Source organism: Martes martes (genome assembly GCF_963455335.1).
Source record: "Martes martes genome assembly, chromosome: 15".
Lineage (NCBI taxonomy): Eukaryota > Metazoa > Chordata > Mammalia > Carnivora > Mustelidae > Martes > Martes martes.
The window spans coordinates 39,223,430-39,249,151 of NC_137903.1; the positions used below are offsets into that span (position 1 = coordinate 39,223,430).

A 25,722-nucleotide genomic window follows, 5' to 3' on the forward strand; every position below is an offset into this window, starting at 1 on the left:
CCGAGGGGGGACAGGGAGCGGGGACACACGACAGCCGTTTCAAACCAACAGGAGACACCCAATCACGCCTTCCCTCTGTCTGTGTTACTCAGCTTTTTCGACTTAGGAAATCTGGGAGGAATGGTGACAAGCTGTGTAGGCTTTAGGCAGTGAAGTCACGGGCTTTGCACACTCAACAGGACTTATTTTAGAGCCGACAGATTATTTCACCTAAGTGTCACAAACAAGCAACATGTATATACTGCAAGTTTATTTCAATCACACAAACAAAGTTAGCGTGTAGGAAATTGAAATGAAACAGTACGGTAAAAATAGCAGAGAACCGAACAATTGAAAAAGGAAGCACACCTAAAGCATGAGAGTCCAACATTCATCAGTGTTTCATCTTCAGTTCGGACTGACGCGTGAGGCTTGCAAACTGTGGACAAACCGGGAAACCACGACGACTACTTGGGGGAGATGTCAGCACCGCGTTAAAATGTGTACATTCAGTTGGTTTGCAATGGGCTGCTGGCCATGTACAGAGCATGTAGGACAGATTTGTCACGGGTCACATCACAGTGTTGAGGAAAGAAGCGCCTTCCTGTCGTCAGAAAGGACCCCCTGAACTGCACGCAGCTTCGGACACCCAGTGAGCACAGCACGATCACCGTGGGCACGACGGGCTCCGGGGAACATCACCTCGCTAAGGAAAGTCACTTAGGCTTCTGCTTCCCATTTTAATTACTGAAATCTCTAACGATGACAAAAACTGTCCCACTGGACAGCAAACGTGTACAGTGATTGGGAAGAACATGTTGAGTGATCCAGGCGAACGCACACAGATGGACCGCGATGTGACCCAGCACTGGCTCTGTCCCGTCACACAGACATCCTGGGAGGACCGGACCAAGGCACGAGACAGCGAGCGCAGACGGCAGCCCCTCACTAAGGTCCAGTGTGCGGCTCTAGTCTCTTCTCTGACTTTGGACCACTTGTACTCAGTACTCTAACCTACTAGAGACTAACTTCACCGACAAAAATCAAGTGATTGCTCACCTGATTTATAGGGGACAGGAGTGTCTACACCATCCAAGTGTTTGTATAACCAAAAGGACAAAAATAAAGATCAAAGTGCCTCTGCTTTCTTCTAGAAGACAGTACGTTAGAGGCTGGCTGAGGCTTGAATGCCTTTCCTACTGCTGCCTGACGATGAGCGGTTGACAGAGAACTGCACAGTTCAATTAGGAAGCTCATTCATCACAGATTAATCTAAAACTGAACTCTCTACAGAAACAAGAACTATTTAACAAGGAAAACAATTTCCTCACTCAAACCCTTTTGAATGGTAAACTATGCTACCAACAAGCTCTGTCTGACCGACTGAGGTTACAAAATCTAGAAAGCAGATGAAAATGGATTATTTCTTTAAAATTTTAGTAAAAATTTCAGATAATCAAAGATTTCAAAGCAAATATGGCACATAACTGAAGCAGAAATCAAGATGGAGAGCCTGGAGAATTTGTGATTTCCTAAATTAAGAAAAAAAAATCTATCATTGCAACATATAGGATTTCTCCCCTATTTTAATCTTCGCGAGTTTCCAGGAGAAGGGCATGGGTTACGCCTGCACACACCCGCGTGGGGTGAGCGGGGGTCTAGGTCCTTCTTTTCACCACCTGAGTCTCGCTCGGTCACGACAAGACAACCACGCAGAGCCCCTCGCTGGTCCCCTCTGCCGCATGGTGTCTGTGACCTCAGTTCCTGCAGACATCAACTACTTCGTGTGTTTCCATGTAACAAAATTCAAAAGCAGCTTCTCGGTCAGGAACACATACCTGTCCAACTGCAGGGCACCTAGGTAGTAAAGCAACTGCCAAATTCAGGGATCGGATTTTCGAGTTCCGCAGTATGACATAATCCCTGGGAATCTCAGAATCATGTTTCAGACCATTGAAATTACTCAAGTTAAAATACGAACAGCTGAAGACATGATGTAAAAGATTGAGTACTTGGTTCTGCTAACATATTTACCAATTAAAGTCACAAAATAGTCCTCATTATTATTCATGCAGGTAATTGAGAAAAAAAGGTGCAGAAATTAACTTTAAAAGAAAAATTATTCCTTCCCTTCCTCCCACCCCCCCATACTCTACAAAAGGTTTTCCCTGGGACCAGGCCTTGAAAAGGCCGCTACATATTAGTGGGACATGCATTACTGTCTGCAATTAAAAAAGCTAATTTTGTGGTGGTTGTAATTACATTATAAAAATGTCCACATGCATAAATCTAAAAAAGGTTGAAAACCTACAGTAAGTCTACAATATATTGTTTTACATTTGACCACTGGTGTGTTATGTAGGAGTCATAGATTTGGTAAAGCATTTTAACAATTTAGGAAGGCATCTAAAATCTTTAAATTCTGGACGAATTTTATGTTTTAATCTACAAAATTGCATGAAGGCTAACTCGAGAGACTTCCTATCATTCTAAAATTCCTCAAGCCAGACAAACCATTTTTAGGACACTTTCTTATAAATATCCCCCTTGGAAAGCACATACAATTCCATTTGCTCCACATTTTAGGATCTTAACCTACACAGGGCTGATCTCCATCCCTCACGGAATATCAAATGTGATAGGAAGACAAACCTGAGAGAAACATTTACAATACAATAGCATAACTTGCTCATTTCTTCGTCAGCACTCTCTGAAAACAAACTTCTTAAGCCTTTCTCCTCTTTATTTTAGCAATGGATTGTGAAAAACGTGCGATTTTGTCTTGACATGAAAATATTTCAATGCACGGCGATCTTGCCTGATAGGTTTAGTATTTTCTGCACAACTATGAAACAGGAATTCACATCCGACTCTTTCATCCTGTTGAAAAGGTCAGAAAAAAGCAGCAAACTGGGAGGGAAATAGCTTATCGCCAGAATAACGTGTCTGAAGGCTTGTGAGGATGTTGGTTTTCCTCTTCCGACTGTTTGTCTCCACTTTCTTCTTGCAGCTCACAAATGTAGGGGTTTGTTGTTAACAGCTGTGGTTCGCAGGGCTCTTTCTCCAGACTAGAGTTCTATTCCTCCTCAGTTCGTCTCTCTACGCAGAATTGGACTTGCTCAGTTCTTGCCTGATCGCTGGGCACAAAAAGGAAACGTATTTCAAGTAAATACAATGGTGAGGTAAAATCAGTGAGATATTCCTTCTAAGAAACCTCAGTGGCTGTCTTCAAACTCCCAGTAACAGAGAGCCAAGCAGACCCTGCATCTGCCACTGCACAGACTTTGGTTTTCTTTTTTCTTTTCTTTTTTTTTTTTTTAAAGATTTTATTTATTTATTTGACAGACAGAGATCACAAGTAGGCAGAGAGGCAGGCAGAGAGAGAGCGGGGGAAGCAGGCTCCCCGCTGAGCAGAGAGCCCGATGCGGGGCTCGATCCCAGGACCTGGGATCATGACCTGAGCTGAAGGCAGAGGCTTACCCCACTGAGCTACCCAGGCACCCCCAGACTTTGCTTTTCTTAACACAGAGACGGTACTAGCTTGTGTACACAGACACACACACACACGCACATGCACACACTCATTCGCACTCTCCCTTTCATGTCCACAATGACAACACGGACGCTGTGGGCTCAGAGTCCACAGAGAAGGCAGCAGGTTGGGATGTAAGGCCAGAGACAGGCCCCTCTGCCTGGACTTCCGTCGGACATTAATCAACCCCTGACACGTAGGGACCTCGTTTATCCCAATTTTTACAAATAACTTCCACCGTAAGAAGGAGAGGGCTCCTTTCTGACATCCTAAGCCATGTGAAGGGCAGGATACTATGCAAAATTGTTTTATGCCCTCAAGTAATAAACTGGTTATTTTTTATGTGCATTTCCTTAAAAATGGGTATTCTCTAACATTACAGAGTCAGTAAATCTGTTTATATACTCACCATCAATGAGCTCTTCTTTTAGCTTTGTTAATTCTTTTCTCATTTCATCTAAAATGTCCTAAAATATTAGAGAAAAACATCAGAAATACAGGGAGAAAAAATTACTGCTACAAATATTCTTGCTCATACAGAATTTTAAGTATGTATGAAGTCTGCTGTATGGTTTCTGTTGCCGGACTCCCTCCCAGACAAGGCTGTCTAAGCGCAGCCGGGCAACTCATGTTTTAAGTCTTCCAGTCTTCACTTATTCCAGCCTAGCGAAATGGGAAACATTACAGTGCTTTCTAAAACTAAAAATAATTCTGCCATCCAGAGAAAGGTAGGCTTCAGGTCATTTCTAGAAAAGATAATAGCTCTGCTTTTAACCATGTCTTCCGGGAGCAGCCTGGAAGATGGTGCGTAGGGCAATTTTAGGGAACAGGAGATGTAAACCAGATAAGCCGATCCTGGCCCATGTGTGATCTGGTTTGAAGTATGGGGTTCCTTAGGAATCACACTATGGCTGCCAAACCTTGCTTCAAGGAATCCGAGACTCCCCTGGAGCTGCCTCACGGGCTGCCCTAATTGGCAGAGGCAAGGGTGAATAGGCCCCACCTGGATCTATGTGGTCTGACAGGGCGGACGCAGCCACATGCAGCCTCTGAACACTGGAGACGTGGCCAGTGTGAAATGGGATGTGTTGCCAGGGTAAAACACACACCAGATTTCAAAAACTTAGCGTTAAGAAAATAATGTGTAATAGTTCTTTAATAATGTTAAAATACTGATTACATACTGAAATACTATTTTAGTTACATTAAATTAAATAAAATACATTAAAATGAATTTCACCTATTTCTCCTTACTTAGTTAATATGGCTATCAGAAATTTTAAAGTACTTGTGTGAGCCCTGTTTGTATTTTGATTTAATACTGTTGTTCTAGATGCTTCTTCCTCCATGAAAACCACTCCACCTTCAAATATTTCGCAAAATCTGTATTTATAAGTTCACTTTGAAATAACGGACCACCACCCCACCCCCGCCCAAACTTAAAAAAATCACTGAGAACAGGGGCTCCTGGTGGCTGAGTCAGTGGAGTGTCTGACTCTGATTTCAGCTCAGGTCATGGTCTCAGCATTGTGAGATCAAGCCCTGCACCGGGCTCCGGGCTGGGCATGAAGCCTGCTTAGTACTTCCTCTCCCTCTGTCCCTCCCCTCCCCAAATTGCCAAGAACAGTGTCACATGCCAGCTGAAAGGGCTCCGACACGGTGACGCAGTCTGAAGAGTAACACCTACCCTCTGGATGGATTAGTTTCCATTATGGGACCTTTTCTAATACTACACATCTCAGGTAAAATTAAATCGCTCTAATTTAAGGTTCATTTTCTTAAAAAGCTTTTCATGTTTAAAATAAGGTTGAAATTACCAATTAGTATAACAACTCCTCCACTTTACCAATGAGAAAACAAGCACAGAAATTATTAGTACAGACTATCAGATATCCTTACTCAAATTATAGTAAAATCAGCCCCAACGGGAAACCTTTCCTCTCTTCTCCACTACTTCAGATAGCCAAGAATTTACCATGTGTTCAAGTGTGTGCAAGCATCTACTTTAAAGAGTTTTTAAGAAAAGAAAGCCATGTTTAATATACAGGAAAATTAGGGCTTGATTATCAATGACCTCAAGCTTCCTTTTCAAACTATATAACTCAAGTTAACTTTTCTAATAACTTTGCAATATAAAAATCAGATTTATCTGAAATTGGCTTTGAGGAATGATCTGGGCTCTGATCCTGACTCAGCTGCTGACCCAGCGATGGGACCGAGCCAGGTAACTCCTCAGAATCTCAGACACCAAGTCTGAGTCTACACACTGTCCCACAGGCCTCCCACGAGGACCAGAAGACAGCACCATGCTAAGAGCCCTGCCGGCGCCTGGCCCGCACACCTACCGGCAGGTCAGTACAAGGCTATGACAAGGACTGGTGTGGTCACTGCTCTCAGAGGCCCCCAGGGATGCAGGGCAGGAAGACCAAGGAGACGAGACCCTACTGGTGGCAGCAACTCTGGGCTCAGGTCCGTGAAACTGACCATTGTCTAAGGTGTGTACACTGACCCTCCTTTAAATTTTTCTTAACACTACCAATTTTTCAAAATTGTTTTACCTCTCCTGGGAATTAAGTATTTTAAAGCCCCACAGCTCTTCTCACCTATCACTCCTTCCCCTTTCTTGTTTTAGTACCTATGTGTATAATGCAGAGGTATCCAAAATATGGACAAGATCCTTTTCTTTTTCAGAAAGTTTAGAGAATTGTTCATACTGTTTGGTTACCTGTCTCTCTCACCTAGCCTGGGCGAGTGCTCACCATTCAGTACATAACACGCTCATTTTTGATTCCTTAATGACCACTGGCCCCTGCCCGACACTGTAGAGTTATATACTTCTACAATATTTTCTTAGCATAAATTCTTGGAAGTGAAATTGTTTGGTTCAAAGGTAAAATATTTATTTTTAAGGCTTGTGATCTGTTTTCCCAACTACTTCCTAGAAAATAAAAGTATCTGAGAACGCCCATTTCCCCGACATTCTTGCCGAAACCGGATTCACTGGGTCCATTCTTGCCAATGGTAAATGGAAAGTGCAACCCCATTTTCCTTTACAAATACATACCATGCGCTGACACTGAAAGCTGACGTTAAGCCATTAAGACACCTGCCCCCACCCTCCACCACTACTGGAACTTTAAGTGAACACACCGAACCAAAAAAACGAAGATTTGAAAAAAACAATTTGGTACTCATGTTGCTGTTTCCTTTGTACAGAAAGATCTAAACTCTATTTCCCAGTATATTCACCGTCCGTCAAATGCCAGCACACCAGACATTTTTACAGAGAAAGCAGTGCACGCGGGGGGAAGGGAGGGACAGCTGCCGTTGGGTGCCTACCTGCTTCAGCCTGTCGTAGTCTAGCCCCTCCGTCTGGACGCCATTGGCACTGGGCTGTGATGAAGGTGCAGATTTTGGTCTGTACAAATGGAATTTCCAGGACAGGTAAAAAATACTTGGGATGTTTAAGGAATTCACAGAAAATTGCAAATTTATCAACCCAACATCAGATTTCGGTACTTTTCTTAAAACACAGATATTAAAAAGTTAACTGTGAAAGTTGCAGGACTGATTAGAACAGAAAACAGGAAGCATTTTTCACTTTGCTCAGTGTTTCCAGTTCTTTGTAAAGAAATCAGACAATGGTGACAGGATGACGGTGCTCCTTCCGCAAAGGGCAGAGGAACACATTCTCTGCGCAAAAGGCGGGAAACGGGGCCGTCTGCAGCACACTGACCAGGATTGGACACGCCAGACCAGCTGCGACGTTGAGGCTCAGGGAACACAATCTCGTTCTTCTGAAAGTGTGCAAACCAACCACCAAGATGCATCAGTTTACAAATCCGATGGTTTATAGAAAAAAACATTTTAGTAATAAGCAGATGATCTGTTCTGTGTGTTTCATGCCGTGTCAAGCATCCAAATAAATAAGAATGCTGGGGAAATAATTAAAAAGATTCATATCCAGTTGGCTATGTGGCTGTTTCCAGACAAGTTTTTATGGAGATGCTATCTGAACGAATTTCCAACTAACTACTTACACAAACTTATTTTGTCCTTAAAAAAAAAAAAAGGGGCAGTGCCTGGGTGGCTCAGTTAAGAGTCTGACTCTTAGGTTTCAGCTGGGGTCATGATCTCAGGGTGGAAGGACTGAGCTCCACACACAGTGGGGAATCTGCTTGGGATTCTCTCTCTCCCCCTCTCCCTCTGCCCCTCCACCAGGAGTACTCTCTCCTTCTCAAATAAATAAATCTTAAAAAAAAAAAAAAAAAAAAAGGAAATGCCACACAGATGCAGTTTGCCAATTATTACTACATGCTCAGAAATTTAGCCTCTCTTAAAAATTCAACATGAAGAAATAAGTCTTAGAAATTAGGTATGCCTTAAGCAAAAGCTTCAATATCAAATAAACCAGTCATGGCTCCTCTCCCATTCCGGCAAGTAGAGAAAATCCCAGTGGAAAATCTAGAGTCTTAACTGGGCACTCCTCTACGTTCTGGTTTAACACTGTAAGTGGCCACAATCTGAGGACCATAACTCAGTGCAGATGAAAACTATCAGCTGAGTCATGGATCTTCAAGTTTGCAGAGGACCAACGTCACAAATCTAAACCAAAATTGGTATGCACAGTAACTTCTCAAAGTTATGATTTCATAACTCTTAAAGGCATATTATGCTCCAAATCCACAGGCTTTGCTGGGGAAGATGAAGTAGTAAGTTAATTTGCTTTCATGTCAAACATGACAGCTTAACACGTTATATAAAGCAAGTCGACCAATTTTATTTTATGAGACCTTGGCTGCTCTGCTTGTATGAACCAGGGAAACCAACTTTCAGAAAACTTCACTCGGTAAGCCCTGAGCGAGGCACTAGGACAAAAGAACACTTACTTCCAGGATGTATTTCCTTTCCGCTTTGCGGAGGGGACTGCTGCACCCCCTGGTCACAGAGGAGGCACTGAAGGCCCCGGCAGGCAAGGCAGGCGCTGTGGCCACAGGCCGGTCTGGGGAACACCCCTGACGGTCCACACACTGCATTTCAGTCACCCACGCTGCCTGGCCCTGCTCGCCAGACTCACAATCTTAATTACTCGGATTCTCTCTCACTTTTCATATTTAAGTGTTAAAATCAGTGAACGCTTTTCTCCTAAGTTATATAATGAGTATTCCCAACGTTCACATGAGTATCTATAGTATGCTAAAGTTAACCGGGCAGTGTGTTATGAATATATCTGTACTTATTAAAAACACAACACATTACTGTTCCATAATAAACGATCGAGGAAACATGCAATTAAGAAATTTTAATTCATGCTAACATGCAATCCACCACCATCACCATGATGATTAACTAAAGGGGGGAACTTTTCATACTGAAGGAAAGAAGTAATCACCACTCTTTTAAAAAAGGTTTATCAACGTTATCCTATCAAGGGGCCCTAGTGGGAAAGCAGCAAAAAAACTGAGAAGATTAACAGAAGATCTCATTAAATGCTATTTTCCTATGTACTAGCAAATTTTCTCAGTAAGTCTTCTGGTGACAATGATTAAACTACCTTGAGAAAAGCAGGAAAATGATTTTATGCTTGTAATATAAACATCTTACGCAGATTCAACTGGCTGGCAAACTTACTAAATATTTTTATCATCAATGGCATGAAAATAATTTGGCCAAATACAGTCTGCAGAACTCCTGACTCACTGCCATAGGCACCCCTCCATATACTGTTTAAGTCATGTTCCTAGTAGACTTTCACATGTATTTTTAAAAAAGAGGTGCATAGGATAACATGGGTGTACCTCGGTTATTTATAATCTATGGGTTTTCACCACAACCGGTAACAAAGTATGAGGCCTTCCCAGAGGTTACTGTGTTACCTCTAAACAGCTACCTATCAATAACTACCACAATATTTAAAGTCCCTATTCTGCCAAATCAATTCTAAATATAAGCTTGAACACTTGAGGAATTTTTTAAAATTCTTTAGTCAATTTCTTTAGTTAAGAAATACCCGGTTCTTAATTTTAATTTAAAAAAAAAAAAAGGTGTAACAGGACTCATCCTAGAAAACCAGCTGCCCAGGATGGGAGACGTCAGATTGGGAAAGGCATGTAACCTGCCCCAAGTGCGGACAGGCTGGGGATGTTCCTTCAGGAAAACGTTTCTCACAAGTGCGGCTGTGATGTAGTCCCGTGTTCCATGAACTTCCAGTACAAGTCTCCTACTCTACCTTTTAAAGGTTGTCTCAAGCTTCTAAGGAGAAAAGCCTTTAGAAGAAAATGCAACAGCTACAGAGGGCCTGGAGAAGACACAGGCGGCCTCATACTCCACTCCAGCCTTGCTGGGGTATGTGCTGTTCATATGTATCCTGATCCAACTAGGGAATCAAGGCAGGAGAATACACCCTATTAACTTTCCTGATCAAAATCTCTTCGTGTTTTTAAAAAAGTGCTCTAAATAAAGTTAAATACAAAAGATTTGCTCTTCCTCAAGTCATCTCCCTTGTGGTGATTACCAATCCAGGTAGAAAAAGCTCAGCCCTATCCTGAACATGTTATTCCGAAGTCTCAAACCACAAAGTCACACCAGGATGATACCTGTGTAATGAATCATAGGACCTGTTGTCAAAAACAATCTGATTTTTCCTTGGAGAATCCCGTCTATGAAGGGGAAAAAACCATTTAAAGGGAAAAACAATAGAACTTTTAAAAAATAATGCGCACTATGTTCCTGTTTTATAGATTTGTAGTCACAGCCAAACAATGAAAGGAGTCCGTTAACCTTAAAACGACAGTTTTTTTCCCCAGTATGAAAGGAGGTACTCGGACACTAATTCTAGTTATGTAACATACTCATTTGACAGCTGTAGAGAATGAAAAGTAAATCGTGGTGCGTTTGCGATGACCACCTTTAGAGAGTGCACACATAGTAAAAGCTACTCCACAAGGTACCAACAAGTACCGAAACACAGTAGAAATCACTGTAGCCTTAAGTTCGCAAAATTAACTCTTCTCAGAAAGAAAGCGTGTGAACTTTCTTTCTACCTTGAATATAAGATCTGTGAGCTCTTACTGAAAACCATATGATAACTCACAAATTTTTCAATGGGACATTCTAGTCATAGTTTAAGGTAATTTTAACATTTTTGCTTTTACCCCACTACTTGGCATCTTCACTGAATAAATACGGCACAATGCAGCACCTCATGTGCATGACCGGAGTCAATCCATCCCACCCTAACACAACCTCGACATGGAGGTTTGTAAGAGAAAGGGGTTCTTTCCCCACCACGCAAGGATGAGGAGCACATCAAGTGACCATATTAATACAATGGTTCTCGGCAGGAATGGGGGAGAAAAGTTGGGAAGAAAAGCCATACAGTTTAGTCCTTCCAACATACTTGCGAAATCTTTTTGGCTTAAAACCGCTTGGGGTGAAATTTTAAGACACGTATCACTGGCTGGCTCAAATCTATCAAAAGGTATATGAGTGGTCAGAAAACGACCGGCCATTTCCAAATGTCCATTTCAGGAAAGGAGAGGAAAACCAATCTACCAGAGCAGAACACCATTATGATACACTGCTAGATAATAAGAACCAATACTCGGTTAATCTATAGAAAAGTCCTAAAAACGAATAGGTGACTTTCAGAACACTTATTAAACTTCCTTTAGAAGTCTGAATAATCTTCTAAAGGCTATTTTTTAAATGAACCCAAACACATCAAGGAACTTTTATTTCACTTGGAGAACCCACTTCATGTCCCTCCATGGACTTAGGGTTTGCTCAGGCTCACCACGGAACCCCTATCAGTAAGGTAGGGATGAAGAGTAGACATAAACAGGAAGATTCTTCCCTGTCCCATTTCTGTCTTCAAAAGACACATGGGACATCACAGTTCTGTGCTCTGATATGTACTCGATAAATCAGGCTTCAAAATGTGCTAGTGGAGAAAATCTATAAAAACTACCAGAGACGCACTGGGAGGCCACATCAATCAGGTATCTGATAAACATAAATGTGCGATTTTTCTACTCTGTTGAAACCATGTCCACCAAAAGCAATTCTTGCATTTTCCCCTAAAATAAAATACATTCATCTTATAGTCACTGAGAAACTAAAAGCTTCTACATGGTTGAAAAGGCTTTGAGGAACTTAAGAAACTGTGCTATCACCAAATCCTTCCTACCAGCACAAAGAACCACATAAAAACAAGTCCAAGTTTAGATTTAGGCTAACATTGAACAGATTTGTGACCATGTGAGGTCTATCCTTGTTTTTTTATTAGTTTTCTATTATTAGAGCCAAGTTTGCTTTTTAAGAGGTAAAACTAAAGCAAACAACTCAGAAAGAAAAGGCCAAAACCTTTTTAGTCTCTAAACACATACTTTTTTTCTGGAAAAAAAATGTTAAGTCCTTTAAACTATCTCATAAATCCAGACAAAGTTTCATCTATGTTCAAGACCTGGGATATAAATTTAGTATGACAATAAAATATGCATAGCTAAGAAATGCTGAAATTTGCTAAGACCATGCCTTACGGCCCCTGGGAGAAACAGAAATTCACTAGTCGTGTTTCTGGGCACCCCCTTTCCTAAGTTGATTTTAACCAGAAGTTTCAACTGAGAGAGAAATCAATCTTTCTACTTCACAAATTCAAAAACTTCAGGTTTTATTTTGCTCTCTCTTAAACACTGCAGGCATTTCTCTCCTGCTGCCTTTCGATTTAAAACATAGAAGTTTCAGGGGCGCCTGGGTGGCTCAGTGGGTTAAAGCCTCTGCCTTCGGCTCAGGTCATGATCCCAGGGTCCTGGGATCGAGCCCCGCATCGGGCTCTCTGCTCAGCAGGGAGCCTGCTTCCTCCCCTCTCTCTCTCTGCCTGCCTCTCTGCCTACTTGTGATCTATGTCTGTCAAATAAAGAAATAAAATCTTTATAAAAAAAAAAAAAAAAAAAAAACAAAACATAGAAGTTTCTTTGAAAGATTACATTACCAAAATGAAGGATGTCATTTTGAGACTACTGGGGAAACGCGACTATATCACATAATATCACTGTTCAATGTTAGATTTCTTGAGAGCGATAATGGTACTGTAGTTACACAGGAGGATATCCTGGTTCTTAGGAAAAATGATGAAGATTTTTGCAAACTGCTTTCTCACTCTCCAGAGGAACCCAAAGGCACATCTCTTTGTGTTTCTGCCTCACACCAACGGGGCAAAACTAATAACTGGGGAACATGGGGCACATGGGCGTGTGCTCTACTATTCTCTCAACTTTTCTGTAGTTTTGAATTTTTCAAAATAAAAAAAATGGGAGGAATAACAGCTATCTTAAAATTTCAGACAACCTGCCTAAACAGTAAGCATCCAGACAATCGCTAGGAAAAACACCATGGTGCTCTGCAGGAATAGGATTCAAGGTTTTATCTGCTTCTCTGTACAATTTCAAATCCACCACTAGAGTCCAGAGAGGTTAATTTCTTTTAGATACACGTGCAGCATAAGAGTCAGAAAGTAGACATACCTGGAGATAACAGGTGACTTGCTGCCATTCATTGTATTTGTTCTTTCCCAAGGTTTTCTTGTTGGTTCTTTAAAAATAAGGGACATAAGTTATGAAGTGCCCTACGTGCTCCCAGAGTAATTTATTGCAAAAAAAAAAAAAAAAAAGAAATACTAAGTAACCTTAAACATGTTTTTGTACAGATGAAAAGTTTTTAGTTACAATTCTGAGCTTTAATTAAAATCTATGAAGGATCCTAATTTGTACAACCTCAGACCTTAAGATGAGAAGACATTAATAAGCAAGTGTGACGAGCCCCCCAGGAGAGCCACAGGCCGTGAATCTCCGACAGTGGAGGCCTACAACCAGAAGGCGCACCACCTCTCTAGCAGAGCAGGGCTCCATATCAGAGACGGAGGTCTCAGCTTGGGGCCCGGGTAAGCTTTAGGGGGCGCAAGAGTGAAATTATGAGCAAATCTGTGTAAAAATATGGTCATCCCCTCAGCAGGGCGGGGTGGATTCATAGTTCTTCTCAAATTGTACATGGTTCTGTGACTCTAACTTACAGTGGAGTTCTACAGTTTTTGTGTTCTTAGTAAAAACTACCTATGTAATTTGGCTTCTGGAAGAAAGATAAAGCTATTACAGTAAGTAGTTCATAAACCAGAAAATTTTTAATGGAAGTAACATTAACAAACTGAGCTGAGTCCTACTTAGGAAAAAGTCACAATATTTACCACAGTACAGCCTTCAAAATATTGAATAATCACCATTCAATAAGGAGAATGTGAGATTCTTTTTTTCTTTTTTCTTTTTTGGTAAATGGGTCGCAATCACAAAAACAGACTTTTTTTTTAGAATTTCTAAACAGTGGAATTCCAAAGGTCACTGACAGTCTCCAACTGAAAATGGGTAGGAATTAACGTGGGCATTTCCCTATAAAATCATGGCCATTATAGATGTTAATTCATTGAAATTACCAAATTTATTCAAATCACTTTATTTTAAATTGGATAAAAAGCTGAACAGGTAGATCTGCTCTTCGCTTTGGCGGAACTCAGAAAACGGCCCCTCCCGTCCTCGTCACGGACCCCGCACCGGTCAGGTGCCTCCAGGGGCAGGTAGTTTGTTCGTATTCTACGGAACAGCCTCGCAACCTAGAGTCCTTAACATCAGAAACCTCACGGAGTTCAACACCATCTCCCCAAAGCTGTAATGAGGCCTCTTTTTTCCTTAAAAATGAGAAGTCTTAGTTCCCCAATTACCAGTATTACCCAAACGCATGGTCAAAAGGACAGCGCTCTCCATGTGAGAATGTTCTGAAATAGACATCAGTGCTAACTGCATCTCCACCTTTAAAATTCTGGGATTAAAAGTCCTTCCCTTTCATCTAATCATATATGTCTCCATGCTAGTGAATCACCTTAAATCATCAACAGCAGTACACATGGAATGTGTAAAAATTAGGATTTTCAAAGACAGAATCATCAGATTCTGATCTTTGGGTTTTGATGGATCTCTCCATATCACGAAGGCAGAGGACAAGCAAGTCGCTGCTTTCAAGGGTGAATGAAAAACATTCCATCACCAGGCAGGCACTTGGCTCCAACATGGGTAAATAGGGCATTTTCAGTTGAGGAGTATTAGTATTTTGAGGTTCATAAAGGTTAAAATAGAGCTCCTGAACTTACCGGGTGTACTTGTCGACGAGGCCTTAGAAGTTACGGGCTCTGACTCTTCCTAAACAGACAGGAACACTTATTAATCACACGGAACCTACTAGAAACCTGGAGCAGAGACTCAGAGGCTCACACTCATCCACACCCAACACACCTGCTGCGTTGCCTGCTGTGCCATTTATCAGTCCCCTCTGCCTTCCACCGCAGCTCAGACCTGCCTCCCCTGTCCTCCACAGCCCCCGTCGGGCACCAGGCGCCGCTACCGAGCCAGGCGTCAGGGCACCGGAGCCCAAAGGTGGCAGGGAAGCAACAGTGCAGTGCATCCGACAGCGGCACACCGAGCGGACTCGGGGCGGGGGCACAGCTAATAACCACGGGGCTCCTAGGGGATCAGTCTAATTCTTTCTTTTTCAACTCGAGGAAACAGAGACCCGAAGAGACTCCGAATGCCGAGCAAAGATGCGGCACTCGCTCCCAGCTGAGCGCCGTGCTCCCCCTGCCGCAGCCCCACCCTGGCCCATCTCACAGGAATGCTGTGAAAACATGACACACCAGGCTCGAGACAGCCGTCTGTAACATGTGCAGAGCTGACATAAGAAACTGAACGTCCAGCTAATCTCGGACTTCGCTCTCCTAAAGAGCTATGCCTGGCTTTCCCATTTTCAGCTGTGGTCAACTCTCCTTATTACTTACGTTTTTGTCCTCTTTTTGTTCTGTTTCTATTGTTGATCCCTTTTCAGCAATTCTTCTCCTAGAGAGAAGGGATATCCGATTTTTTAAAAATTCATCTTAGTGTAAGAACTACTCGGAAAGGGAAGAGCCACATCTAGTTACAGTGCACTTGGCCTCAATGAACACAGTCCTCTCGGTCCCGAACGCGTTCACACGTTTGCTCACTTACCTCCTGGCCAGCAGGGCGCTCATTTCTTCCATCAACCCACTGCCTCCTAAAGGAAGGGGTCCATTCCCACGGCCCGTGTCCGACTTCAAGGAGGCCGCGTTCATACCAACGGTAGTCCCTCCGCTTGGGAAAGAGCCATCTTCCATCTTAATGAGAATACAGATAGTCAACTCCTGTGTTTAGGACCTTAATTTCAATACAAACATCCAGATATTATTTTTTAAATCTTTCTAAGAACCTGTGGCATGACTGATACTAACATTCTATTAATCAGTGGAAGTTTCATCCCAGTTTACACCAACAATAATGGGATAAAACATCATCACGTCTCCCTGTTCCCTACACTGAGAAGGACACGTCACTGTTGTGGCAAAAAAAATGCATAATCTGCCAAAACATGCATAATCCAAATGCAATCTGTAAGAAACTACTGGGGAAACCAAACTGAAGGGTGGGCTCCAGAGTCAGCTCTGTAGACCTCGCCCAAGTCAACCTCATGTATGAAACTGTGAGGAATTGTCCCCGATTTTATGGCAAACTCAAGGACATCACAGCTAAATGTACCAAGTGATCTCGGGCTAGAAAAGTGCCCTAAAAGACACTGTTGGACAATACATGACATCTGAATACACTTGCAGGTTAGAAGAGTCCATCAATTAAACCCCCCATTCCCAAGCACTCTCCAGTGGGGAAAGTCAACGTCCCTGTTCCCACAGACCACACACTCCAGCGTTTAGGGAAACGGGGGTGCAATGTGTCTGACTCACTCTCAGTTCAGACAAAAAAGGGAGAGTGTGTGTGTGCCACAGAAGGAAACCCACGCACAGAGAAAATTAAGCAAATATGACAAAATGTGAAGTGGTGAGTCTGGGCGGTGGGTTTACAGAAGCTGTATTCTCCTGATTTTTCTGTAAATGTAAATTACCTCGAATTTTTTAATCAGTGAAGTAACACTGGGTTCATGAAAGGAGAAGGCAGTAAATGGGCTACCCCAATCACCGAGGAGGAAGAGGCACAAGCAGACAGCACAGAGATGGGAAGATGCATTTACCCGGGACACTTTCCTCAGTTTCGCACTGGCGATGGCAGCCGCAAGTCCAGTCAAAGGGCGATTGTCTTCAGACGCAGATCCGGCAAAAAATCCAGATGCAGGGAGGGGGGGAGCGGGAGGCGGAGGGGGAGGGAGGGGTGCTTGATTAGGAAGAGGGGGCGGAGGGGGCGGGGGCGGAGGCCCTGCAGCAGGAAGTGGAGGTGGGGGCGGAGGCCCCGGGTGGGGGTGCAGCACTGCTGGAGCCGGCACTGGCCCCGGGGGGAGCGGTGGGGGGGGCGGAGGTGCTGGTGGTCCCAAGACAAGGCCTGAGTGAAAGAGATGTTAAATAAGGCCGTCAATAACAGAGCCACGCGGGGCGACCTCGTGGACAGGGATGTGGGATGCCTCAAACATTTCCTGCCTATTCGTGAATTCTATTTAAAATAACGTTTAAAGTCTAGATCAGTGTTAAAAAGATACTAAAATGCAAAGCCAAGTATGTGAGGTCTTACTTTAACGTTAGAGCTTTATTAACAGAACTGTGCGACAGTCACCCAGCTCCATCTTTGGGGTTCCCAGGGCTGTGGGAGGTGCTTCTAAAATCTGTGATGGAGGCAGCAACCTGAAGAAGCGAGCCCGTGTGGAGGACTGCAGTTAGGACGGATGGAAATAACGGACCCCCAAGAGTCTGTGTGAACCTGTCACCGTTGAGACCTGGGAGCCTACACCTGTGAAGACCTGCATTTACGCTCTGACAGATGGCCACAGTGGCTGGACTGAGATCAGGACGGGGGGGCGGGTCCCCAGTTCAACATCTTAAAAACGTTCTGCCTTCAAATGCAATGTGTACAGAGTCACTGAAGTGAAGGGATCTACCAGAACAAATACAACCTGAAAGTGGTGGCCAGAATGATACAGAATTTGAAGCTCCTCCTAGTCTAGAAGACAGGATAAGAGAGAAATGTCTCCAAATCTTGTAAAAATCACAGAAGTGAACGAGAACTTATTCAGTATCAGAAGACCAAATTTAAAGGGGTATTTTAGGACAAATAAGATGCTATTCGCACATGGGGTGGTAATTTTTTTTTTTTTAAACTGTAAACAGCAGCAGCTCTTAGAGGAACACAGAGCAAAAGACTGCCTCTCTCCCTCCGTCTATGGGCTGTAAGGGCTCGGCAGGTGGGTCACACGTGACCTTGTCAGGCTCACGGTGCCTCCCTGTCTGGCATTACTGTCATGGGACACAAGTCCGCATGCACTAGAATTCCGACTCAGTGTTTAAGCACAACTGATGCGTCCACAAGGAAAACATATATATACACACAGCAATAACAAGTCTTATTACTTAAGAATAAAGATTTTTTAAAGGATATTTAAATCTAGTCTATAATCCTGTTTCTTTCTATGTACAAATTTGTTGTCACGTTCCTTCCTGTAATTCCTGCTAAATCCTATCACTGAAAAAAGGTGGGGCGCCTGGGTGGCTCAGTGGGTTAAAGCCTCTGCCTTTAGCTCGGGTCATGATCCCAGAGTCCTGGGACTGAGCCCCACATTGGGCTCGCCACTTGGCAGGGAGCCTGCTTTCTCCTCTTTCTCTGCCTGCCTCTCTGCCTACTTGTGATCTCTGTCTGTGAAATAAATAAATAAAATCTTAAAAAAAAAGGAAAAAAGAAAAAGAAAAAAAGGGTTGCCAAGCATCTCCTTATTCACTTTCGGAACCAGGTCCCTCTCTCCTTACAAATAATCTAAACTTAGAAGACGACGTCCTCCCTCCTCTGTTACCATGACGGCAAGTTGGGGCAAGCGGAGGGGGTGGGAGGGATAACTGTGGAAGATGCTTTTTCTCTTCCAACTGTCCCTTCAGGCCACGACTTCCTGTAATTCTCCAGCATGGAATCTGCTGGGGCACACGTCATGCCTGCCATACTCCCCCCACCCCTTGTGCAGCGTCAGGCTGCTCCTTAGGATTCCAGGTGTACCTAGTCTAATGTGGGAAGCCCCATACAGGAGAGGCCAACATGAAACAGGGCCCAAGAATCGGAACTGTTCAGGAGGAGACTCCAGGATCACACACGTCTGACTTCAGTTGGGCACCAAACAGAATCTCTCAATTTCCCACAAATTAGAGGAAGACAGGTTAGGTCATGTATTTACCGTGTAGCTAAATGTGTCAAGTAACGTTTTCCTAGTGGGGTTTACAAGGGATGTGCTGCGGAGGCCCTCAAACACGGGAACACCCCTCTAGTTAACAATGCTGCGGGAGACACCAAATCCCAGTCAGTACGGACACTCCTCATGTGGATCCTCCGGCTGTAATTAATCCAGCAGAAAGAGCCTCACTCCTCTTCTACTTGTTTAAATTCCAGAAAGTCGGGCACAGTGACACAGGGCTGCTAGCCTCTCCAACCCACCCCACCTCCCCACGCTTCGAGGCAGTGACATCTGCTGACACCACGTTTCCAGGACGCGTTGTCAGCAGCAATAACGGAAGCCTTACCCTGTTGGGCTGGAGTCTCGGCCGGCTGAGAGGCTGCCTGCAAGCCTGGCTCAGAAGCAGAGGAGTCCCCCAGCACAGAGTTTAGAGGAGTCTCCGCAGAGGCAGGGGCAGCTGCAGAGGGAGAAGGGAGAACACTAGGCTTGGATGAGGGAGTTGAGGCAAGAGGGGTGCTTGGAGGAGGAGAGGCTTGAGATCCACAGTGTGAGCGCAGTGCGAGGGAAGGCAGCGGAGGCGGCGGCGGCGGCGCTGCTGGCCCTGAGGTAGGCGGCGGAGACACTGGACATGGGACAGAGTCAAGCGGCCCATTGGGTGCTGTTGGTGATGGAGGCATTGGGGGCACAGGAGAAGAAACACAAACAGGGAGGACAGGCCTGGGCCCAGTCGCTTTGCCTGGGGGGCTGCTAATCATTACTGGAGGAGATGGAGGGAGGGGCGAAACAGTGGAAGTAGACCAGGCACAGGGCTTCGCAGCTGAAGGCTGAGAGGAGGGTGTGTTCACAGGAGAAGAAGGCCGAGAGTTTTTGTTCAGAGGACGAGGAACTGTAGCGTAATGGGGAAGAACAGGGTGGAAGGCTGAACCTACAGATGCTGCAAAACGTGTCGCTGAGTGTCGAAGTGGTGGTGTAGGGGGTGTGGAAGTAGGTGGCAAAGCGGTCACTACAGCATAGTCGGGAGTGGCCTCCGACACCGGAGCTGAGATGACTTTAGCATAGGATGGAGGAGGTGCCGAAGGAGGCTGGCAACTGGCATACTCAGGAAGTGGCGCGTTATACAGGGAGCTGTCGGAGGATGGAGCTGCACAGAAGGTGGGAAGCAGCAGCAAGGACAGGATAAAAAAGGAGAGAGAAAAAGGGAGCTAGTAAAGCCACAAAACCAGCATTCAGACAAAATGTACAAATGTAGACCACAGTTAGTACCCAAGAACTAAGCACGTGAGCAAGAACTGATCTCACCCGAGAACTTCGTGCATTTTGAAACCCAGAGAAGGAAGAAATCTGTTTTCTATTTAGCTGATAACTATACTGATAAAGTGCCTAAGCTTATCCCTTGCAAGAACAAGACTATCTTAATTCTCATTGTTTAGCCCACTAAAAGGACATTAAAATTACAGGAATAGGACCACAAACAGAAGAATACATCTGCCGGTCTTTCAAGAACAATAAATGGTGCAAATGGCAAAAAGTTTTACAAAGGGCTAGGAACCCCCTATTCAATGCTTATTTGTGGGTAAGTGTTGTTCTGTCGGCTATCACCCCAGAAAATAACTAGGCAGTTAAAAACCAATATTGCAAACAACAAACCAATCAACCACACTGGGACCCACGCTGAGACCTTTGATATAGGCCATATGGAATAGAAAGATCATTCTGAAATCCAATTCCAATAAATGTCCATTTTAATGACTGACTCAAATTTTCACTTTTAACCCTTAACGTCTTTCAATAAATTCCATCGGATTTAGACATTTTCACTAAAATTTTGCAGTACTAGGACATCCGTGAACTACTAGTCAGTTTTAGAGAGGGTATTTTCCTCCTTCGACAAGTCTAAGTGCCATCAAGCACATTTCTTGAATCCTATAGGATTCAGGACAGTTGAGGCAACCTCAAAAGGGAAAGAGAGTCCTAGTTCATGCAATATAAAACGTTTCCCATGAAAAACACACTTGCACTTTACAGCCAATTTACAGCCAGTCAGAAGAATTAGAAAGCCGGACTACAAAGAGCTTTCCTAAGTCTCCAAGCAATAAGTGCCATACAGAGAGGACTAAGAAAGTGATAAAGTAGCAAGTGCTGCACGTTTTGCCCTGTCCACCCTCCCCGCACCCGGCGCCCCACACCTGGTGCACCCCGCACCCCCCGGCAGAGCCAGGCGCGCACTGCTCACCGGCGGCCGACAGCCTGCGCTCGCGCTCCCACTCCAGCTGCTCACGCTCCAGCTGCTCCTGCCGCTCCCGCTGCTCCCGCTCCCGCTCCCGCTGCTCCTGGCGCTCCCGCTGCTCCTGGCGCTCCTGGCGCTCCCGCTGCTCTCGCTCGCGGTCGATCCGCTCCAGCCGCTCACGCTCCAGCCGGTCCTGCCGCTCGCGCTCCCGCTGCTCCCGCTCCAGCTGCTCCTGCTCCAGCCGCTCGCGCTCCGCCCGCTCCACGCGCTCGCGCTCCAGCTCCTTTTGTCGCTGCTGTTCTTGCAGCTGCCTGAAATGTAAAAATTTTAACAATCAGAAATATGCAACAATGGCTACCCCTCACTAACAGCACCCACTCGTCCAGAGGAAGCTCTGCGCGCCCTAGTTCTGGGGCAGATACCAAGTGGAGCCTTCAATCAGCCAACACCCACCAGTGAAGAGATGGGACAGTCAAGCGGCCAGCGTTCCGGACAGGATAACGACTTGGCCGGATCAGCCACACACGACACCAGCGTCTCACTCTAGTCTGCACTGTTCACGAATAAAGTACTACAAATAAATGAACTCCTGATACCGAATGTTCACTGTACAAGGAACACATCCCTTCAGTAAAGACCATGGCTGGCTGCAGCCGCAGCTCCGCGGCAGTTGGCTTCCTTTACTTCTGTGCCTTGTCCCTACAGCTTTGGAAGGACCACCACCAGCAGGCTGGCTAGGGCTGAAATGGCACCGTGTCTCAAGATTTGGATACATGGCTCCAAACTGTGTTTGGGAATGGTGACTGGGCCCACAAGCAGCCCAAGAGATGAGAACTCCCTTTCTCCTCTCCAACACTGAACACCATCACCGTTTTTACCAGGGCCAAGAGGCTTGCTCCCACGGACAGCCCACACCCTGCCCTTTCAGAGAGCAGCATGTGATCCACGGCTGGACGCGCTCTCAGACTGGCTTGCTCCCGGGAGAGTTCAGATTCCATGCTCATGTGAATAGCTCCTTTCTCTATTAAAGGTAATAATAACCCTTTGTCACAAACGCTGGTCGTATGTATTTTCAACTGTTATTATTGCTTTTTTAGATGCCTTTGATTTTTAAAGTTTCATTTAAAACTACAATGTGTTAACTTTGTTAAAGTTGGCTTGTAACTTTTCCACTGAGAGTCTAATGCTGGTATTCCTTTATGTGATCTGCATTTGCAATCTTTCTTGGCACCTTCTCACAAGGTTATATAATCACATGTTTTTACAATAAAATTCTTACTTCCTATGAAATTCATCTTGGGTTTGGGATGTGTAATACTGAGCTACATCACAGCATCATTTAGTTGCCCGTGGTCCTGATTTGGGATGCCAACTTCATGTGTATTCACGGTTTCTGAAATTCCAGCATGTTCTGGTTGGTGGATCTGTTTGGTATGGCACCAGTTCCTTGATACTCTGACATCTGAAATAAACACCTAGTAGGGTGCAACCATCCTTATCACTCCTTTTTGAGTTTTTCTAGATGATTCTCAGACACTCAGCTTCTTCTGGGTACATTTCGGAATCACTTTGTTAAATTTGCGCCTTCTACCAAGACCTATCCTTCTCAATTCTATTAATGCTTTATTAAATTTGAAGATCGGTGAGAAAAACATTCATGTATCTTAATCTCCTTGTCTAAGAATGTATGGAATGTCTCAGTATTTGTGCAATTAAATTAAAAATCTCCTTTCACTCTAGGACTTCACTCCTTCACTTCTAGGACTTATGCTAAAACCTGAGGCCCAATGTATATGGCTCTGAAACATACAGTTTAGTTTCAACTTCCATACTTATAGGTAACAGAGCAAGCAAATGTTTCCAAGTATCCATCCTGACCTCAACAATAGTCTTGGTATAAAAGTTAACTCTCCCCAAAATAAAAAATAGCCCCATCTTATATATATTTCATAGCATTGTAGGTACGATTAAGTGAAGCTCTTTAAAAAGTTCCTGGGGCATAAAAACACTCAATAAATGTGAGCTACAAAGGGGAATTTCACATGTGGACTTCTCTTGGACTGGCTAATAGACCGCAGGGTTCCTAGTAGAGGCACAGCTAAGTGACAGAGTGTGGATGCCAGCCTTTGTCCCTCCCAGCACTACCAGGAAACCACTTTTTCTCCAGAAATCTCTCTCCTTCATGTTTCCTAAACTAACTACAAAAAGGAAAGAGGCTCACTTGACAAGTGAGCCAATCCCACTTGTCTCAGAAAAGTGGGAAGGCTCTCTCTGGGCCTATCCCTGTACTTAACAGTACCTGCATGGTGTAGTGGGGGGAGCCCGACGGTGGCGCTGTGTGTGAGCGGTCGCTGCGTCAGACACTGGCCACAAAATTCTAAGGCAGACCTTTAGGGTGCAGTACTGACTTCGCGATGCTGGCGGACAGAGCACTGGCTGCCACAGTTTCCGAGGGGTAACAATAATATTGCCGCAGGGGTGAAGGCAAAAAATTCAGGATATTCACAAGGATGTTCTAAATAATAAATTAGAGAAGAGTTGGTTCTTTTTCTAATGACCTCTAAATAAATGAACTCAGCTGGGACTTGTATGTATGTATGTATGTATTTATTTATTTATTTATTTATTTATTTATTTTTAAGATTTTATTTATTTATTTGACAGAGAGAGATCACAAGTAGGCAGAGAGGCAGGCAGAGAGAGAGAGAGGGAAGCAGGCTCCCTGCTGAGCAGAGAGCCCGATGCAGGACTCAATCCCAGGACCCTGAGATCATGACCTGAGCCGAAGGCAGCGGCTTAACCCACTGAGCCACCCAGGCGCCCCTGGGACTTGTATTTAAAACACACCATATGTGTCAAAAAATATGAGCACACACTATACATGTGATGCTCTAAGCAATCTACTGTGTCCAAAAGGGAAAGATACACCCATACTATTCTAATTAGAACGCACCTGTGTACAGAAGCGAAGGGAACCTGTTTAGCTTCAGAGTACGGCAGCTCAACAAGAAATCTAGGATGAAACGACACAAGCTCCTAGGCCCTTTTCTGTTCCCATGCCATCTCTTTCATTTTATTCTTTTCAACATAATACAGGTACATAAAGCTTATTAACAAAAACTAACAGTTCATTGCTCCAACCTTCCCACCCATTTCCAATTACTGTCAATTCTTTTGGGACATTTCTTTGAACTTCAGACACTGCCTACGGATAACTCCTGTGGGTCCCTCACCACACCCAAGCCTCTCCCAGCACAATCACAAGAGAACACACCTTCCTGGTGAAATCGATATTCAGAATCTACGTTATTAAGACAGCTACACCGTACAGTATCCTAAGACTACACTACATTTCTCTTCTTTATTTATTTATTTAAAGTCATTTATTTATTTATTTTAAGTCATCTCCACACCCAATGTGAGGATCAAAAGTTGCAAGACCTTCCAACTGAGCCAGTCCGGTGCCCCACGTTGCATTTCCTACTGACATTCTTGGGTTTGGTTTGTTGTGTTGTTTTGTTCTTTTTACCTCACAGGACACGGCCACTTCTCCAAGCCACACATGCTTTTATCACAAAAATAAACTTAAGCCACACACAGGAAGCGCCAGATCTCAAAGAATTACTGCAGGGCAGCATTTACAGCTAGGATTCCTGATTTAGGAAGATTATTCCACATGTCAGAACGTCATTATTTATTCAAGGGTTTTCAGTCTTTCAAGATCAAGAACGTCTACTGATATAGGAAAGGAGTATGGTGCCAGAGAGATTCCCCAAGCTCATGGGTAGTGAGTGGAACAGGCAATTCATAGAGCTGCAAGAGATTTTCTTAATTTGAAGGGGGAAAAAAGGAGGTGCTGAAACTCCCCGGTAATTTCCAGCCTGCCCTCTGAAGGGACGCACATCTAAATATATTTCCCCAAGTGGTGTGTCAGAAAGAAAATCTCAGGCTTACAAATCTTTAGCAGCATGAATAATTCCCACCTTAAGTGGATGATATATAAACCTGACATTCATGTTTTGACCTCTAAAGCAGGCCATCTGTATTATCTTTTTAAGGGGACAGTTTCCAAGTTTATAAACCCTGCTTTGTTTAGAAGCATCACTGCCGACTCACAGACAGGGAACACACGTGACTCTTCTTCCCAGAGCTACGTCTACAACTGTTCTTTACTCACTGTTACAACCACTGGAAGACTTTCTCACAATACAAGGGCTTGAATTCTGAACTATGCAAAAATTCTGCCAGACTAACTCTTAAGCTAGGACATGCGTTTTACATCAATTTGGAAGTTTCTGAGAAAACATACAATTTTTCAAAGACAATTATAGGGCAAATGACCAATATTATAGCCACCAAGAGCATTTAAAAAATCATCAGAAATCGTTCCTCCCACCACCAAAATACCTATTTCCTCAAAAGAGCCATCCCCAAATGTAAAGAGATGCCCAAAGCACTAGCCAATGATGAAGTTAATAGCTTTTTCTTAAATATATTCAGACACAGATTTAGTTTATGTTGACTCAAAGACTTTTTTTTAAAGCAAGCAAAATATAATTAAAGTTTAAAAATACATTTAATATTGCCTTACCTATGCGGAAGAGTGTTAGGTCAAGAATCATTTAAATTTTGACACAATGAAGTAGAGGAGAGCAGACCTGGCAAACAACCTGAGTTGACAACATTTAGTAACACTACAATGTTCCTGACATTTGTCAGA

General features: G+C 43.9%; 1 protein-coding gene across 3 annotated transcripts in view; it reads right to left on the reverse strand.

The window, feature by feature from the left end:
* Positions 1–235: 235 nt before the first annotated feature.
* Positions 236–25,722, reverse strand: part of ENAH (ENAH actin regulator) — a 130,042-nt gene continuing 104,555 nt past the window's right edge. The window contains exons 5-15 of one of the 3 annotated variants that reach the window (XM_080824300.1): positions 21,009–21,313; positions 19,122–19,232; positions 16,646–16,950; positions 15,595–15,740; positions 15,387–15,444; positions 14,706–14,754; positions 13,036–13,102; positions 10,108–10,170; positions 6,851–6,929; positions 3,921–3,978; positions 236–3,116 (exon numbers count right to left, since the gene is read on the reverse strand). In XM_080824300.1, the coding sequence (XP_080680426.1) occupies positions 3,079–3,116; positions 3,921–3,978; positions 6,851–6,929; positions 10,108–10,170; positions 13,036–13,102; positions 14,706–14,754; positions 15,387–15,444; positions 15,595–15,740; positions 16,646–16,950; positions 19,122–19,232; positions 21,009–21,313 (1,279 nt within the window). In that variant the 3' untranslated portion in view covers positions 236–3,078. The remainder of the gene's footprint in view (positions 3,117–3,920; positions 3,979–6,850; positions 6,930–10,107; positions 10,171–13,035; positions 13,103–14,705; positions 14,755–15,386; positions 15,445–15,594; positions 15,741–16,645; positions 16,951–19,121; positions 19,233–21,008; positions 21,314–25,722) is intronic. The other 2 variants (XM_080824298.1, XM_080824299.1) reach the window with 2 other exon arrangements.